Source organism: Balaenoptera acutorostrata, chromosome 4, assembly GCF_949987535.1.
Source record: "Balaenoptera acutorostrata chromosome 4, mBalAcu1.1, whole genome shotgun sequence".
NCBI classification, from domain to species: Eukaryota; Metazoa; Chordata; class Mammalia; order Artiodactyla; family Balaenopteridae; genus Balaenoptera; species Balaenoptera acutorostrata.
The window spans coordinates 1,976,107-1,993,463 of NC_080067.1; the positions used below are offsets into that span (position 1 = coordinate 1,976,107).

At 38.2% G+C, this 17,357-nt stretch overlaps 1 protein-coding gene across 4 annotated transcripts in view; it reads left to right on the forward strand.

Moving 5' to 3' along the window:
- NGLY1 (N-glycanase 1) overlaps window positions 1-17,357 on the forward strand; it is a 55,353-nt gene that overhangs the window by 8,527 nt on the left and 29,469 nt on the right. For 3 of the 4 annotated variants that reach the window (XM_057545556.1, XM_057545559.1, XM_057545557.1), the window contains exon 3: window positions 2,692-2,937. The exons of the other annotated variant lie outside the window; for it this stretch is intronic. In XM_057545556.1, the coding sequence (XP_057401539.1) occupies window positions 2,692-2,937 (246 nt within the window). The remainder of the gene's footprint in view (window positions 1-2,691; window positions 2,938-17,357) is intronic. 4 annotated transcript variants of the gene reach the window in all.

Below are 17,357 nucleotides of genomic sequence, written 5' to 3' on the forward strand. Positions count from 1 at the left end.
CGTTGATGAATTTGTTCAAGGAAATGCAGATTTTTGAGAGTCAAATGACAGGAAAATTAAGTAAATGACAACTGGAGACTGTTGAAGTGTTTCAGTTTCTCATTGTTTCTCATTGTTGGAGTGTCACAGATTCAGTGGAATCATATTTATCTTTCATTCAGCAAATACTTGAGTGCCAGGAGGGATGACCAACTGCTCTAGTTTGCCGGGGACTGTCCTGGTTTTAGCAGTGAAAGTCCAGCCCCGCAGAAAACCCCTCAGTCCCAGGCAAACTTATAGGTTGGTCACGCCAGTGCCAGATAACAAGCCAGATTGAGACTTGCAGTAGTATTTGATGCAAGTAGAATCACAATTTCAGAAAAGAGGATCATGCTTTAAGACTAATTTATCCTTAGAGTTTCTGGATGGCTTTGCACTTCACACTGTAGGAAGTAAATGTTTTATCAGTGTTAGCCAACGGAGCTGAAACTGAACTCTACACCAGAAAGAAACTTGGTGGGCTTTGAGATGAAGTAGGAGTCCAAGACCTATCCTGAAATTTTCAGTTGCGCATTAAAATCCTGGACACCTTTGTGCCCACTTGTCCCTGAGGCTGCATTCTTGTTTATGAAAATTCTGAGGAGGAGGTTGAGAAAGAGTAGGATTCAAATGGTCGTGTGACCCATCAGGCTGGCTTAGTGGAGTAGTTCTTGCTGGGAGCTGCACCCACCCTCGGGGAGGATGGGGCATCGAGGGCCGTAGTTTTGGTTGTCTTGGTGACTGGAAGATGTCACCAGCATTTAGCGAGCAGGGACGGGGTTGACTCACATCTGGCAGTGAGAATTGCCTCACCAAGAATGCGTTGAGAAACATAGATTTTGTTAAATACTAGAATCCTCGTTGGTTTCTTAAAATGTTATTGGGTCTAGTGCATTAAGCCTGTAGTTTTGTCCTTTTATGAAAATACAGTGTTGTCGATTAAACTTTTTCGTACAGACACTTCAGTCATAATCATACATTCTTTTAGGACTGGTCCTGAAAAGGTGGAAGGGAAGGGAGCAGCCTCTGTCTCACCGGGGCCCTCTCTGAGGTGTGGACCAGCCAGATCCACGTGGCTGTTGGGCTCTCCCATCTCTGGCCGTGGTGTCGTGTACCTTCCTCGGTGCTGCTCCACTCACAGTGTGAGATCAGGGGCCTCCAAGCTTGGTTTTAAACCAGGAGTCTGGTTTCTCTTCCCAGAGCTCATCATAGATAGGAGGTAGTTCCTTTCTCCTGTTGGAAAATTCACTGTGTTCCAATTTGTGCCAACCACTGTGTATGTAATCATCACAACTGTAGAAGTGCTTTTTGCTCAACCCTTCCAGCTATTTGCACAGGCTTGTGGGTTTTGATCTCTGTTCAGGCTCAGGTGGAATCAGTTATAGCATAACGATTAAGGTCATGCGGTTTGAATCCTTGCTCTGACGGTTGGTAGCGTCAGGCAGGTTATTTAACGTCTCGGAGCCTTCGTATTTCCATATGAAAAGTGGGGATAAACCCAGTACCTACCTTTCAAGGTGGTTGTAAGAATTCTTCAGATAATGTGGGTAAAGTGCTTTTTAGCACAGTATCTAGAAACACATAAATGCAGTAAATGGTAGTAGTCTTTTTTACAGCTGTTTTGGGTAATACATGGAGATTGCTGGCTTCTCCCAGCTTTTTCAAATGGATTCACGTGGAATTGATTTTCATGTCGTTGTGGAGTAATGTCTTGGTCAGTTGATTCCTGTAGATCTGCCATCACCAGGGAAATAAGGCCATTCTCAGTTGTGGAGTTGAATTTAAATGCTCACAATCTACAGGTTGGTCCACTGCATATTGTAACGACTGTGTTATCTCATTTGCAGTTGGTGGAATTACTGTTTTAACACTGTTGCTTCTCAACATCTTAAACCTTGATGGAATATATTTTCATTTCACTTTTCTGTTTGTTTTGTAATTTACTATTTTACATTGTGAGCTTCGTTGTAATGTTTATTGTACCTCAGAGAACTCTGATTATATTATGTGAATTCATTAAATGAATCACTTCTTAAAGAATCAGATTTTTATTGTTTGATGGTTTGTTTTTGTTTGGACCACCTTTGTATTACTAAATAGCAATCCATAGTTTTGAATTGACCCTCAGGATGTAATCTTTGTTATCTTGGAAGAATTAGTGAACTCCATACACAGACTTCTAATCATGTAGCTATTCTTAAAGACTTGAGTTTAGAAGATTCAAAGGTTGTTATATAACTTCTTACTGGTTTTATGTGACCAATGATCATTTTGAATGGCTGTATCTATAGTGTCATTATTTCATAGGGAATTTCATGGAGAATAGTTGTATCATATACTATTGCAGAGAAGATAGGAATGTGCATTTTTGCATCTCTTAGGAGGCTTTCTGACTCATTACAGTATTTCTAAAAGATAAAGTATTTTTCTAAAGGTCTTTTGAACCAATAAAACAGGCTAAACATTTTATGCTAACAAGGAGACATATTTTCTTAATTTTCTGGTATACCTTTGCCCGTATTTTTTTTAAAAGTGCCAAAATGGTAAGAAAAGAGAAAGATTGTTAAAATATGATGTGTTCTGTAGTATTGGCTCCATTTTACATATACTGTGTAAGAATGACTGTCAGTATAAAGCAAAGGTTAAAATTTTCCCTAATTTTATAAATTCCAGGGAGAAACCCATCTTATCTTTCCTAAAAAAGCTTCAGTGGAGCAGCTGCAAAAAATTCGTGACCTGATTGCCATAGAGAGAAGTAGCAGATTGGATGGATCAGATAAGAGCCACAAAGCAGAATTATCTCAGCAACTTGCAGCCAGCACCCAGCTTCCTACAGCACAGGCTTCTGGTCCTAATGGGTTAACCCAGCATCCAGGGAACAGTGAAGGGCGGTCATCAAACCCACCGTCCACTCCAATGGTAATGTTAGAATTAAACCTTCCTTGACTGCTCCTTTCAAAGTGTTGATATAGCAAAAGCTTTAAAATAGGACTTACTCCAGAATTTATGTCTCAGTCATTCTTGGTTCTTATAGTTCTAATATGTTCAAATTTCCTGAGCTCTTTTAAAAAATTGTCAGATCTGTAACAAGAGTGGGGAAATGGCTGTCTTTTATTTGGACTTTTAAATCTTAACTTGTGGCTTATTGTTTCTGAGGCAGCCAGGGTTTTATTTAATTTATCATTTGTAAATGTACCTGTTGCCGTGGCACTTAAATCAGTTGCACTGATTAGCATATGTCTTTAACCTAGAAAAAGTAAAGGACTTGCTAGACAGGTGTGTGGCCATCAAATAAGATTTCCTCTATTGCTTTGACACTTCTGATGTAATACCTGCTGCTGTCTACCATGGAATTATTAATTCCAACAACCTACCATTATCAGCACCTCAATTCAATAAAAAAATCGGCTTCTTTAGGCTTAAGGTAAATAATCATTAATTTACTGATAGTGGTGCTAGCATACACATATATACTTCTGAAGAACTGAGGTCAAATTACTGATGTCTTACAGGCATTCTCGGTATACTTAAATGACCTTATTTAATAGGAAATTATCCTGTTTACAAAAGAATCCCTTTTAATAAAGGTCCTTAAGCCTTTTACTCCTAAATTTTCACTGTCAGAAAAATTTTCATGGTTTTTCTATAGTAATTTTATCAGTAGGCAGCTTAAACTCATGTCCTCTTTCAATTTTGGTGAAACACCTGGTTGCTCTCCTCCATACACTGGAACTCTACATCTAGAGTCAGTTGTTAAATCTACCCTTAATTTTCTCCAACTGAATAATTGGAGAGCCTTTAACCTAACCTCCCTGGTAGTCAGATGATGGGCAGTCATTCCTTAGTGTAGGCTGGGAATACCCTAAGCTTGTCTTTAAAAAATAAAGAATTGAAGGTGTTAGTGGCTGGCAAGGGAGGAGAGAGTACTGTCCTTTTGAATAATAATTCTTCTTCTTCTTCTTCTTTTTTTTTTTTAATTAATTAATTTATTTATTTGCTGTGTTGGGTCTTCATTGCTGCACGCGGGCTTTCTCTAGTCGTGGTGAACGGGGGCTACTCTTCCTTGCGGTGTGCAGCCTTCTCATTGTGGTGGCTTCTCTTGTTGCGGAGCACGGGCTCTAGGCGCACGGGCTTCAGTAGTTGTGGCACTCGGGCTTCAGTAGTTGTGGCACTCGGGCTTCAGTAGTTGTGGCTCGTGGGCTCTAGAGCGCAGGCTCAGTACTTGTGGCACACAGGCTTAGTTGCTCCACGGCATGTGGGATCTTCCTGGACTAGGGCTCGAACCCGTGTCCCCTGCATTGGCAGGCGGATTCTTAACCACTGCACCACCAGGGAAGCCCCTCAGTTATAGTTTGAGGTCTTTAATTACTTACCAGAAAGGGCCTGGATACTACACTAAAAACAAATTGTCATTCTATTGTCAAAACGAATTTAGAGTTTAGAAGAAAATAAACTTTCACAAACACATATGCTCCTAGAAGGCTACTGTATATTAACTCTTACTTCTCTAGTCCCTGGGACAAAGTATCTTTTTCTGTATTCCTTAAGGGAGTTGGGAGGAATTAGAAGGAATCTTGTTTTTTATAGCCAACTTCTGGTTCCATGGATCACTGAAGTACACATTTTTAAAAAGTGTTTTGTTATTTAAGCTTTTATCACCATTAATTGCTGTATTACAGAGTTTGACAATTATGTTCTCCTCCCTTTCTCATTTTGAGTGGGGATACTAACTGAGAATTAAAATGGCCCAAGTAAAGCAGCAGGAGAGAGATTAACAAAGCATTTAACTGCATGTAAACTAGACAAATCCTGAGCACTGTTGAGTGTCACAACTAATATATTTCTTTGGTTGAAACTGTATCAAGTAAAATTTGGAAATATAAGACAAGGTGATAGTCATTGATGTTGAAGTTGCCAATAACTTTTTCCCTTAAGATATAAAGTACTGGAATATAGCGGTGCTCAATAAACGGTGATGTAGTTAGAAATTTATTTTGCTGCTTTTTCTGGATATTTTATGTAAATGAAAGCTACACTACGTAGTCTTTTGCTTCTGGCTTCTTTTACTTTGTATGTTTTTGAGGTTTATCCATATTGCAGGATGTATTAGTATTTTTTTTCCTTTTTATTGCTGAATAGCATTCCATGGTGGGCATTTGGGTTTGCCATGTTTGCCTCTTACGGACAATGCTGCTATGAATGTCCACATACCAGGCTTTGTGTGGGCAGATGTTTTCATTTCTCTTGGGTAGATTCCTAGAAGTGGAACCACTGGGTTGTACGACAAGTTTATGTTTATTGCTTTAAGAAATTGCAAGCTGTTTTCCAGAGCTGTTGCGCCTTTTTACGTTCTAACTAGCAGAGTGTGAAGGTTCCGATTTCTCAATATTCTCATTGATAATTGTTAATGTCTTTTTTATTATAGCCATTTTAGTCGATGTTAAGTAGTGTCTCATTGTGGCTTTAATTTGTACTTTCCTAATGACCAAACTGATTTCTTAAATTTGCTGGTTATACATGCTGAGTATTTAGTGTTCTTATATGAAATAACTTCCTGATAACCCTTTATATATTTTTATGCCCTTTGCCTTCCAAAAGCAGGTTCAAAACAGCAAAGACAGTTTTTCAAAGACTGAGCCTCAGAATGTTAGAAGCATTGTTTCCAATTTTGCAACTTTATCTGGGTTGAAAGCATGTGACTCTGAAGTATGATTTGCTTAAAATAAGTCTTTGGCAGTTATTGCACAGATAGTCTAAATGTATGCTTTTATTTGATATGTGACTGCTTTTAGAATGTGTATGAAGTTGTTGAGGACTTTGCATCAACACTTTTATCACTCTAGAAATTATTGCCCATTGTGTATATGAGTATATATGTATCTATTTAAAAGAATTATCATTTCAGATTGTTTCATTGAAATTATAAAAATAATATTAGATAATGATAAATAACAAAATTAGTTGATTGTTTTTAAAACGAAGATTTTTTTTTTAATTTGACTTTTATATTGGAGTATAGTTGATTTAGTGTTGTGTTAGTTTCAGGTGTGTAGCAAAGTGGTTCAGTTATACGTATACATGTATCAATTCTTTTTTAGGTTCTTTTCTCATATAGGTTATTACAGAACCTTGAGTAGAGTTCCCTGTGCTATACAGTAGGTCCTTGTTGGTTACCTGTTTTATATATAGTAGTGTGTATATGTTAATCCCAAACTCGTAATTTATCCCTCTCCTAGACCTTTCCCCTTTGGTAACCATGTTTGTTTTTGAAGTCTGTGAGTCTGTTTCTGTTTTGTAAATAAGTTCATTTGTATCATCTTTTTAGATTCCACATAGAAGTGATACCATATGATATTTGTCTTTCTCTGTCTGACGTACTTGATCATCTCTAGGTCCATCCATGTTGCTGCAAATGGTGTTATTTCATTCTTTATTGTGGCTGAGTGGTATTCCATTGTGTGTGTGTGTGTGTTTGTGTGTATACACATCACATCTTTATTCATTCATCTGTTGATGGATATATTGGTTGTTTCCATGTCCTGGGAATTGTAAACAGTGCTGCAATGAACATTGGGGTGCATGTAGCTTTTCGAGTTGTGGTTCTCTCTGGATATATGCCCAGGATGTGGGATTGCTGGGTCATATGTTAGTTCTATTTTTAGTTTTTTAAGGAACCTCCATACTGTTCTCTGTAGTAATTGTACCAATTTACATTCCCACCAACAGTGTAGGAGGGTTCTCTTTTCTCCATTCTCCACACCCACTCCAGCATTTATTATTTGTAGACTTCTTGATGATGCCATTCTGACCGGTGTGAGGTGATACCTCGTTGTAGTTTTGATTTGCATTCCTCTAATAATTAGCGATGTTGGGCATCTTTCCAAGTGCTTTTTGGCCATCTTTATGTCTTCTTTAGAGAACTGTCTATTTAGGGCTTCTGCACATTTTTTGATTGTGGTGGGGTTTTTTTGTTTTTTCTTTTTGATATTGAGCTGCATGAGCTATTTGTATATTTTGGAGACTAATCCCTTGTCAGCTGCTTCATTTGCAAATATTTTCTCCCATTCTGTGGGTTGTCTTTTAATTTTGTTTATGGTTTCCTTTGCTGTGCAAAAGCTTTTAAGTTTAATTAGGTCCCATTTATTTATTTTCTTTTTATTTTCGTTACTCTAGGAGACAGATCCAAAAAGATATTTCTGCAATTTATATTAGACAACGTTCTGCCTATGTTTTCCTCTATGAGTTTTATAGTATCCGGTCTTACATTTAGGCCTTCAATCCATTTTAACATTACTTTTGTGTATGATGTTAAAGAATGTTGTAATTTCATTCTTTTACATGTAGCTGTCCAGTTTTCCCAGCACAACTTGTTGAAGAGGCTGTCTTTTCTCCATTGTATATTCTTGCCTCCATTGTCATAGATGAATTGACCATAGGTGCATGGGTTTATTTCTGGGCTTTCTATCCTGTTCCATTGATCTATATTTCTGTTTTTGTGCCAGTACTATACTGTTTTGATGACTGGAGCTTTGTAGTATAGTCTGAAGTTAGGGAGCCTGATTCCTCCAGCTCTGTTTTTCTTTCTCATGATTGCTTTGGCTATTCGGGGTCTTTGTGTCTCCATACACATTTTAAGATTTTTTTTGTTCTAGTTCTATGAAAAATGCCATTGATAGTTTGATAGGGATTACATTGAATGTATAGATTGCCTTGGTTAGTATAGTCACTTTGACAATATTGACTTTTCCAATCCAAGAACATAGTATATCTTTCCATCTGTTTGTGTCATCTTCAACTTCTTTCATCAGTATCTTACAGTTTTCTGAGTACAGGTCTTTTGCCTCCTTAGGTAAGTTTATTCCTAAGTATTTTATTCTTTTTGATGTGATGGTAAATGGGATTGTTTGTTTAATTGCTCTTTCTGATCTTTCACTGTTAGTGTATAGAAACAACAGATTTCTGTGTATTAATTTTGTATCATGCAACTTTACTGAATTAATTGATGAGCTCTAGTAGTTTTCTGGTGGCATCTTTAGGATTTTCTATGTATACTATCTGGTCATCTTCAAACAGTGACAGTTTTACTTCTTCTTTTCCAATTTGGATTCCTTTTATTTCTTTTTTTTCTCTGATTGCTGTGGCTAGGACTTCCAAAACTATGTTAAATAACAGTGGCAAGAGTGGACATCCTTGTCTCGTTCCTGATCTTAGAGTAAATGCTTTCAGCCTTTCACCATTGAATATGACGTTAGCTGTAGGTTTGTCATATATGGCCTTTATTATGTTGAGGTAGGTTCCCTCTGTGCCCACTTTCTGGGGAGTTTTTATCATAAATGGGTGTTGAATTTTGTCAAAAGCTTTTTCTGCATCTATTGAGATGATCATATGGATTTTATTCTTCAATTTGTTAATATGGTATATCACACTGATTGGTTTGCAGATATTGAAGAATCCTTGCATTCCTGGGATAAATCACACTTGATCAGTGTATGCTTCTTTTAATGTATTGTTGGATTTGGTTTGCTAGTATTTTGTTGAGAATTTTTGCATCTATGTTCATCAGAGATGCTGGCCTATAATTTAATTTTTCTGGTGGTGTCTTTGTCTGGTTTGGGTATCAGGGTGATAGTGGCCTCATAGAATGAGTTTGGGAGTGTTCCTTCCTCTGCAATTTTTGGAATAGTTTCAGAAGGACAGATGTTAACTCTTCTCTAAATGTTTGATAGAATTCACCTGTGAAGCCATCTGGTACTGGACTTTTGTTTGTTGGAAGTTTTTTAATCACAGTTTCAATTTCAGTGCTTGTGATTGGTCTGTTCATATTTTCTATTCTTGGTTCAGTCTTGGAAGATTGTTCCTTTCTAAGAATTTGTCCATTTCTTCTAGGTTGTCCACTTTATTGGCATAGAGTTGCTTGTAGTAGTCTCATGATCCTTTGTATTTCTGTGGTGTCAGTTGTAACTTCTTTTTCATTTCTAATTTTGTTGATTTGAGCCCTTTCCCCTTTTTTCCTTCATGAGTCTGGCTGAAGGTTTATCGATTTTGTTTATCTTTTCAAAGAACCAGCTGTTACTTCCATTGACATTTTATGTTGTTTTCTTCATCTCTATTTCATTAATTTCTTCTCTGAACTTTATGATTTCTTTTCTTCTACTAACTTCGGGTTTTGTTTGTTCTTCTTTCTCTAGTTGCTTTAGGTGTAAGATTAGGTTGTTTCTTTGAGATTTTTCTTGTTTCCTGAGGTAAGATTGTATTGCTGTAAACTTCCCTCTTAGAACTGCTTTTGCCGGGTCCCATAGGTTTTGGATCATCATGTTTCATTTTCATTTGTCTCTAGTTATTTTTCGATTTCCTCTTTGATTTCTTCATTGATCCATTGGTTGTTTAGTAACATATTGTTTAGCTTCCACGTGTATGTGTTTTTTTAGTTTTTTTCTTGTAGTTGATTTCTAATCTCATGGTGTTGTGGTCGGAAAAGATGCTTGATATGATTTCAGTTTTCTTAAATTTGCCGAGGTGTGCTTTGTGACCCAGCATGTGATCTGTCCTGGAGAATGTTCCATGTGCATTTGAGAAGAATGTGTATTCTGCTGCTTTTGAATGGAATGCTCTATAAGTATCAATTAAGTCCTTTGGTCTAATGTGTCATTTAAGGCCTGTGTTTCCTTATTTTCTATCTGGATGATCTGTCCATTGATATAAGAGGGGTGTTAAAGTCCCCCACTATTATTGTGTTACTGTTGATTTCTCCTTTTGTGGCTGTTAGGATTTGCCTTACATATTGAGGTGCTCCTGTGTTGGGTGCGTATATATTTACGATTGTTATATCTTCTTCTTGGATTGATCCCTTGATCATTATGTAGTGTCCTTCCTTATCTCTCGTAACAGTCTTTATCTTAAAGTCTATTTTGTCTAATATGAGTAATGCTACTCCAGCTTTCTTTTGATTTCCATTTGCATGGAATATCTTTTTCCATCCCCTCACTTTCAGTCTGTATGTGTCCCTAGATCTGAAGTTGGGTCTCTTGTAGACAGCATATATATGGGTCTTGCTTTTGTATCCATTCAGCCAGTCTGTATTTTGGTTGGAGCATTTAATCCATTTACATTTAAGGTAATTATCAATATGTATGTTCTTATTGCCATCTTGTTAATTGTTTTGGATTTGTTTTTGTAGGTTGTTTTTCTTCCCTTCCTCTTTTGTTCGCTTCTCTTGTGATTTGATGACTGTCATTAGTGTTGTTTGGATTGCTTTTTCTTTTTTGTGTGTGTATCTATTGTAGATTTTTAGTTTGCTGTTACCATGAGGTTTTGATATAGCAGTCTATATACAAACAAGATTGTTTTAAGTCGCTGGTCTTTTAATTTCCAATGCATTTCCAATATCCTGCATGTGTACTCTCCTCTTCTCGCAGTTGCTGGTTTTGATATCATATTTGTGTGTGGATGATTTCCTACCTTTACTCTATGTTTGCCTTTAATGGTGAGCTTTCCCATTCGTAATTTTCTTGATTCTAGTTGTGGCCTTTTCTTTTCTGCCTAGAGTAGTTTTTTAAAGATTTTTTGTAAAGCTGTTTTGGAGGTGCTGAATTCTCTTAGCTTTTGCTTGTCTGTAAAGCTTTTGCTTTGTTCATCGAATCTAAATGAGAGGCTTGATGGGTAGAGTATTCTTGGTTGTAGGTTTTTCCCTTTCCTCACTTTAAATATATCATGCCATTTCCTTCTGGCCTTCAGAGTTTCTGCTGAAAAAAATCAGCTGATAACTTTATGGGGATTCCCTTGTATGTTATTTGTTGCTTTTTCCTTGTTACTTGTAATATTTTTTCTTTGTCTTTAATTTTTGTAAGTTTGATTAATATGTGTTTTGGTGTGTTCCTCCTTGAGTTTATCCTGTATGGGACTCTCTGTGCTTCCCGGACTTGAGTGAGTGTTTCCTTTCTCATGTTAGGGAAGTTTTTGGCTATTATCTCTTCAGATATTTTCTCAGGCTCTTTCTCTCTCTCTTCTCCTTCTGGGACCCCTATAATGCGAATGTTGCTGTGTTTAATGTTGTCCCAGAAGTCTCCAAAACTGTCTTCATTTCTTTTCATTCTTTTTTCTTTATTCTGTTCCACAGCAGTGATTTCCACCAATTTGTCTTCCATCTAGCTTATTCATTCTTTTGCCTCATTTATTCTGCTATTGATTCCTTCTAGTGTATTTTTCACTTCAGTTATTGTATTATTCATCTCTGTTCTTTAAATCTTCTAGCTCTTTTTTAAGTATTTCTTGTATCGTCTCAGTCTGTGCCTCCATTCTTTTTCCAAGACCTTGGGTCATCTTTACCATTACTCTGACTTCTTTTTCAGGCAGATTGCATATTTCCACCTCACTTAGTTGTTCTTCTGGTGTTTTATCTTGTTCCTTCATCTGAAACATATTTCTCTGCCGTTTCATTTTGTCTAACTTTCTGTGTTTGTGGTCTCTGTTTCTCAGGCTGCAGGACTATAATTCTTCTTGGTTGTGGTGTCTGCCCCCTGGTGGGTAAGATTGGTCCAGGGGCTTGTGCAGGCTTCCTGGTGGAAGGGACTGGTGCCTGGCCACTGGTGGGTGGAGCTGGGTCTTGTCCCTCTGATGGGCAGAGCCATGTCAAGGGGTGTGTTTAGAGATGTCTGTGTGCTCAGGATGTCTTTAGGCAGCCTGTCTGCTCATGGGTGGGGCTGTGTTCCCACCCTGTTGGTTGCTTGGACTGAGGTGTCCCAGCACTGGAGCCTACATGAGACACAGCTGACCCCCACCTCCCCAGGAGACCCTCCTAGACCCACAGGTAGGTCTGGCCCAGGCTGATATGAAGTCACTGCTTTGCCCTGGGTCCCAGTGCATGTGAAACCTTGTGTGTACCCTCCAAGAGCAGATTCTCTGTTTCCCCCAGTCCTGTGGAGCTCCTGCGCTCAAGCCCTGCCGGCCTTCAAAGCCAAATGCTCTGGGGGCTCCTCCTTCTGATGTGAGCCCCCCAGGCTGGAGAGCCTGACATGGGGCTCAGAAGTCTCACTCCTGTGGGAGAACCTCTGCGAAATAATTATTTTCCAGTTTGTGGGTTGCCCACCCGGTGGGTGTGGGATTCGATTACACAGCAAAAACGCCCCTCCTACCGTCTCACTGTGGCTTCTTCTTTGTCTTTGGATGTAGAATATCTTTTTTGGTAGGTTCCAGTCTTTTTTGTCCATGGTTCAGCAGTTAGTCGTGATTTTGGTGTTTTCCTGAGAGGAGATGAGCTTAGGTCCTTCTCCACCATCTTGTTTCCTCTCTGTTCTGTTTATAATTTTAAATTGACACCAATTCTGCTTATTATATGCAAAGCCCTTCTCTAGTCTCCACATCAAAGTCAGATTTGTTCTGTCTTGAAGATGTTAAAGAGTTAAGTCAGAATTGCAAAATCTTCAAATGCAGACTTAAAACGGTAGGAGCCCACCATGAAGAGCACTCAGGTTCAGCCTCCTGGCCGTCCTGGCATCTTCTTCCCCTGGCTGTGCACCTCTGAGTTAGTCGATTTTTAAACTATTTAAATCTCATAAGACAACTTCTTAGTCTGGATCTATATGCAAACTTTGTAAGAGAAGAAATCTCCTCCTTGTCTCCTTTGGACACAGATTTAAATGTTCAATTTCTTGTTCATGAACCATTCTTAAAAGTAACATATATTTACATACTTTCAACAGGCAATTATGACACATATTTAAATTGGCATTCTTAATATCCGTTAGAAATGATGATGTGGTATATTTTGACATGAAGACAATTATTATGTCATGAAAAAAAGGTAAACTAAGAATTTGAAAATTAAACAACATATGTTGTGTGTATGTGTGTATTTCCATTTTTCTTATTAAAAACACACATACATAAATATGTTCATTTTTAAAAGGTCTGGAAAGCTGAACACAGATATCTTAGCTATAATTTTCTCTGAGTGGTGAAATTATATAGTGATTTCATATTATTTATACCATTCAGTATTTCCTGAAAACCTTCTGCAACATTTATTCCTGTTACAAATAGAATAAAATGGTTTTTGGAAGAAATGTTTATTGAAGTCACAAGTTGATTAAAACTATCATTAAAAATTTATTAAACATAACTTTTATGTTAAGAAAACAGGTTCTAAATTTAAAAGCCACTGAAGCAAAGGGTTGTAAAAAGGTAGAAAGAGGGCTGGTGGGCTTGAGAAGCCTTGTCCTTTACTAAAGTAAATTTGCTGATCCAAATTCCACTGTTTCTATTTTGTGTGATTTGACAAAAATACACATTGTACTTGTTTTCTTATAAAGTGTCTTAAATATCTCACATTAGAAAACAAATAATTGGAATCCAGGTATGATTAGTGAAGAAAAAAATCTCTTTTGCTCTAAAACAAATTTCACATTTTAAACTCCCATTTGTATTCCAAATAACTTTTAACTCTTAAGCAATTAACTGTTGCCTCATCTACATGGTTACCCAGCTGCTATAATGGCCATGCAATCGGCAAACTTCTATTTTTAGGAATTAGGTTTTTTTTGGCATTGTGCCAATCAGTATTTAAAGAAATGAGGCGAAGAAAATAAACTTTATTCTTCAAGATTGTTTGAGTGCCCTTAAAAACCACAGTGAAGGAGGTAATTTCCAGAGTGAAAAGTGAAAATAAAAATTCTTTGCATGAGTTCTTACCCTCTCAGTAAATGAAAATCTGTGTGTAAAAATAAATAAATAAATAAAAAACAACTGTAAGGGTCTCCTCTTTATAGGAAGTCTTTCAAATAAAAATGGAGACATCCTGTTTGCTTGTTTGTTTGTTTGTTTCTGTATCAATTCTGGTAAAAAGCACACTCCTTCCTGCTGTGGGTGCCCTGGGTTTCCCACCTTCAGGTCTGCCCCATCTCTTCCGTCATCTGTTAATAGAGTCAATGTGTCTGCACCTACTAAAGGCCAGCCCTGGCCCCTTTCTTCCCTCAGGATGGCTTCTGAGGCCTGGGAGGGAGCCATCATTGATCCAAATATTAAATATTATAATAACTTAATTGCTTTACTTTTTGGACAAAAAAATAATATAAATAGAAGTTGTAATATTTTCTGTCCCTATCCCAGTGGACCACTTTGTACAGCTCCTTGGGGGCACCTGGCCCACTTCGGGACACCACTTATACCACTGAGTCTCTTAAAACTTGTTTTCCTTATTAACACTGTTACAAAACTTATTACTAAGATCATCAGTGATCTCCATGCTGCTAAATTTAATGGACTTTTTTCAGTTCATTTTTACTTGACCATTCATAGTTTTTAGCTCAGTTGACCATTTCCTGGTTTTTCTTCTATTATAAGTGGTTCAGCCATTGACCCAGTTGCTCATATGTGGATCATTCCCACATATTTTTCTACTTTCCTAACTGCCCCCTGACCCCACGGTTCAGTCACTAGGATTTGTTGATTCTACTTCCTACATGTTTTTCGTATCCATTCATTATTCTACCACCTCTGTCCCCACCCTGGTTTAAGCCTCCGCTCCCTCAGAGTTCGGCAGTGGGCCCCCAGTGAGTCTTCTGAGGCCCGCTTTCTCCCCCCTACAGCTGGTGTCAGACTCAGAGAACACAAATCTGATCATTTTACTCCCTTGCTTAGGTCTCTTTAATAGCTTCCCATTACAGTGGAAAGAGACAGGGAAGATCTAGATGCTTCCCCAGCCCAACTTCTTGCTCAGCTGTCTCGCTCCATCATTTCCCCTGGGTGCTCTGTGCTCCAGACACACTGACTTTCTCTCTGATCCTTCACAGAATGTTGAGTATATCCCCCTGTGCAGACTCCCCAGCTACCTACACGTTGCTCCCTGTGACAGGAATGGTCTTCTCCCTTCCCTGGTTACCAGCTGCTTCTCATCCTTCATATTTTACTGCAGATATCATTTCTCCAGGGAATTCTAGTTGTACAGTTACACTGTCCTCTGTGTTTGCTTTATAACTCTTACCGTACATATGAATAAACTGTCTAACCATTATATCCCCCGTACCTAACAGGTAATAAAGGCTCCTTAAATATTTGAGTAAATTAGCATCGTTGTAGCAATATTTGTTTCTGTGTCCACAGACTCCTTACTCTGTGAGGATAAAGTCCTTGTCTGGTTTGGTCTCCATTATTTTTCCATCATCTAACACGTATGCACACACACATTTACACACAAACATTTGTCGACTTCATGTGAAGATTCTGTCGTTTCTTGTTTAATGCCTTCCCCTTCAGACTGTAAAGTGATTATGTCTGTTTTGTGCACCCATGCCCAGGGCTTAATACAGTGCCTGACATTACAGTAAGTATTTGGTAATGGTTTTTATTTTTTAAATTAATCTATCTCTGCCTTTTAATAAACAGGTTAATCCATTCCTATTTACTGTAATTCTAATATGTTTGAACTTACTTCTGACATCTTGTGTTGTCTGTGTCCTTCTTGTTTTTTTTTTTTCTTTCTTTTTCTGTTTTTGTTTAGATTGATGAAGTTTTCTTCCATTATTTTCCCTCTAAAAATTAGGAAGTTAAGTATCCTCCTTTTAGTCTTCTAATTATTCACTTTAAATTTCTAATGCAGGTATTTATATTTTTCTACCAACATCTTACAACAAGACAGGAACCTCAGAAAGGATTTACTCATCTCCCTTCCCTGCCACCTTTCTTAGGAGATTTTGCTTTTCAATTATTATTATTTATTTATAACAATCGGAACTTAAGTTTTACTAGTTTGTTTGGTTTTTATTTAACTCATTCCTGCTCTTTTATCCCAGGTTCTACTCCTTGGTGTTCTATTTACTTTGGCTGTATTATATTTGGGGGGAACAATAACTTTTCTAATAATTTTTTAAAATAGGATTTGGGAGTGATATATTTTCTGCATTGTTAAATATCAGAAAATGTGTTTATTTTGCCCTTCTATGTAGTTAGTTTGCCTGGGTATGCGTCATATGTTCTAATTTTCCCTCAGTATTTCAGAGATTTTGCTCTGTTGTTTCCAGTGAGATGTCTGATATCATTGAAGGCTTTTAGTATTTTGTTTTTAATCCTTATTGTCATGAAATGTCACTATTACGTACCTGGTATAGTTTTTGTTTTTGTTTTCCCATTCACACTGGCTCTTTCTTCAACTCTCAGAAATTTTCCATTATTTCTTTGAGAAGTTTTTTCTTCCATTTTTTTCTACTCTACTTTCTAGACTTCCTGTTAGCTGGATTTGGGAAGTTTGGGGTTTACCCTCAGTGTCTATTTGTTCTTTTTTTTTTTTTTTTTTAAATATGTATTTATTTATTTTTGGCTGTGTTGGGTCTTCTGTGCGAGTTGGGTTTCTGTGCGAGGGCTTTCTCTGGTTGTGGCGAGTAGGGGCCACTCTTCATCGCGGTGCGCGGGCCTCTCACTGTTGAGGCCTCTCTTGTTGCGGAGCACAGGCTCCAGACGGGCAGGCTCAGTAGCTGTGGCTCACGGGCCTAGTTGCTCCGCGGCATGTGGGATCTTCCCAGACCAGGGCTCGAACCCGTGTCCCCTGCATTGGCAGGCAGATTCTCAACCACTGCGCCACCAGGGAAGCCCCTCTATTTGTTCTTTTGTACTGCATCCTCAGAAAATGTCTCAGTCTTCTAACTGATTGATCACTTAGCTGTGTTTGTTCTGCTGTTTGACACACCATCTGTGCTTCTTTATTTCAGTGTTTACATTTTTAATTTCCAAGATCCATAGTTTTCTTTCTCTGACTGCAGTGTACTCTTGCATTTCTAAAGGTAGACTTATTTTTAGTCTTTTCCTGTATTTGCTGCCATTGCCACAGGGTTCCTTCTTCTGCTGTTGATTCTAGTGCATCTTCTCAACAGTACGGGTTGTTGTGGATTCACAGGGGTCCGAGAGTCCCTGCTCACCTAACTGTGAATACCGCATGTGGTTTCAGCCACTGTGGGGAGGGGCAGGACATGCCGCCAGGTGGGCTCTGCCCGAGCAGCGCCTCTTCTGAGCCGGGGCACTCCTCTTTCCTTTTAGAAGTCTAAGCGTCCGCCCTCACTGCTCAGAGACACACTTTTCTGTTGACACTGGTGACCAAAATGTCCAGCTGTTCCTCCCGTGGAGCCCAGCAGCCTTCCTCACGCTCAGTCCAGGGCCCCTTCCCGCTCTGCGGGTCCTCAGGCTCCTCTCTCCTTGGGATTATTTTGAGAACTTTTTCTTAGTTTTTTGTTTTGTTTTGTTTTGTTTTAATAAATTTATTTATTTATTTATTTAATTTATTTATTTATGGCTGTGTTGGGTCTTTGTTTCTGTGCTAGGGCTTTCTCTAGTTGCAGCGAGTGGGGGCCACTCTT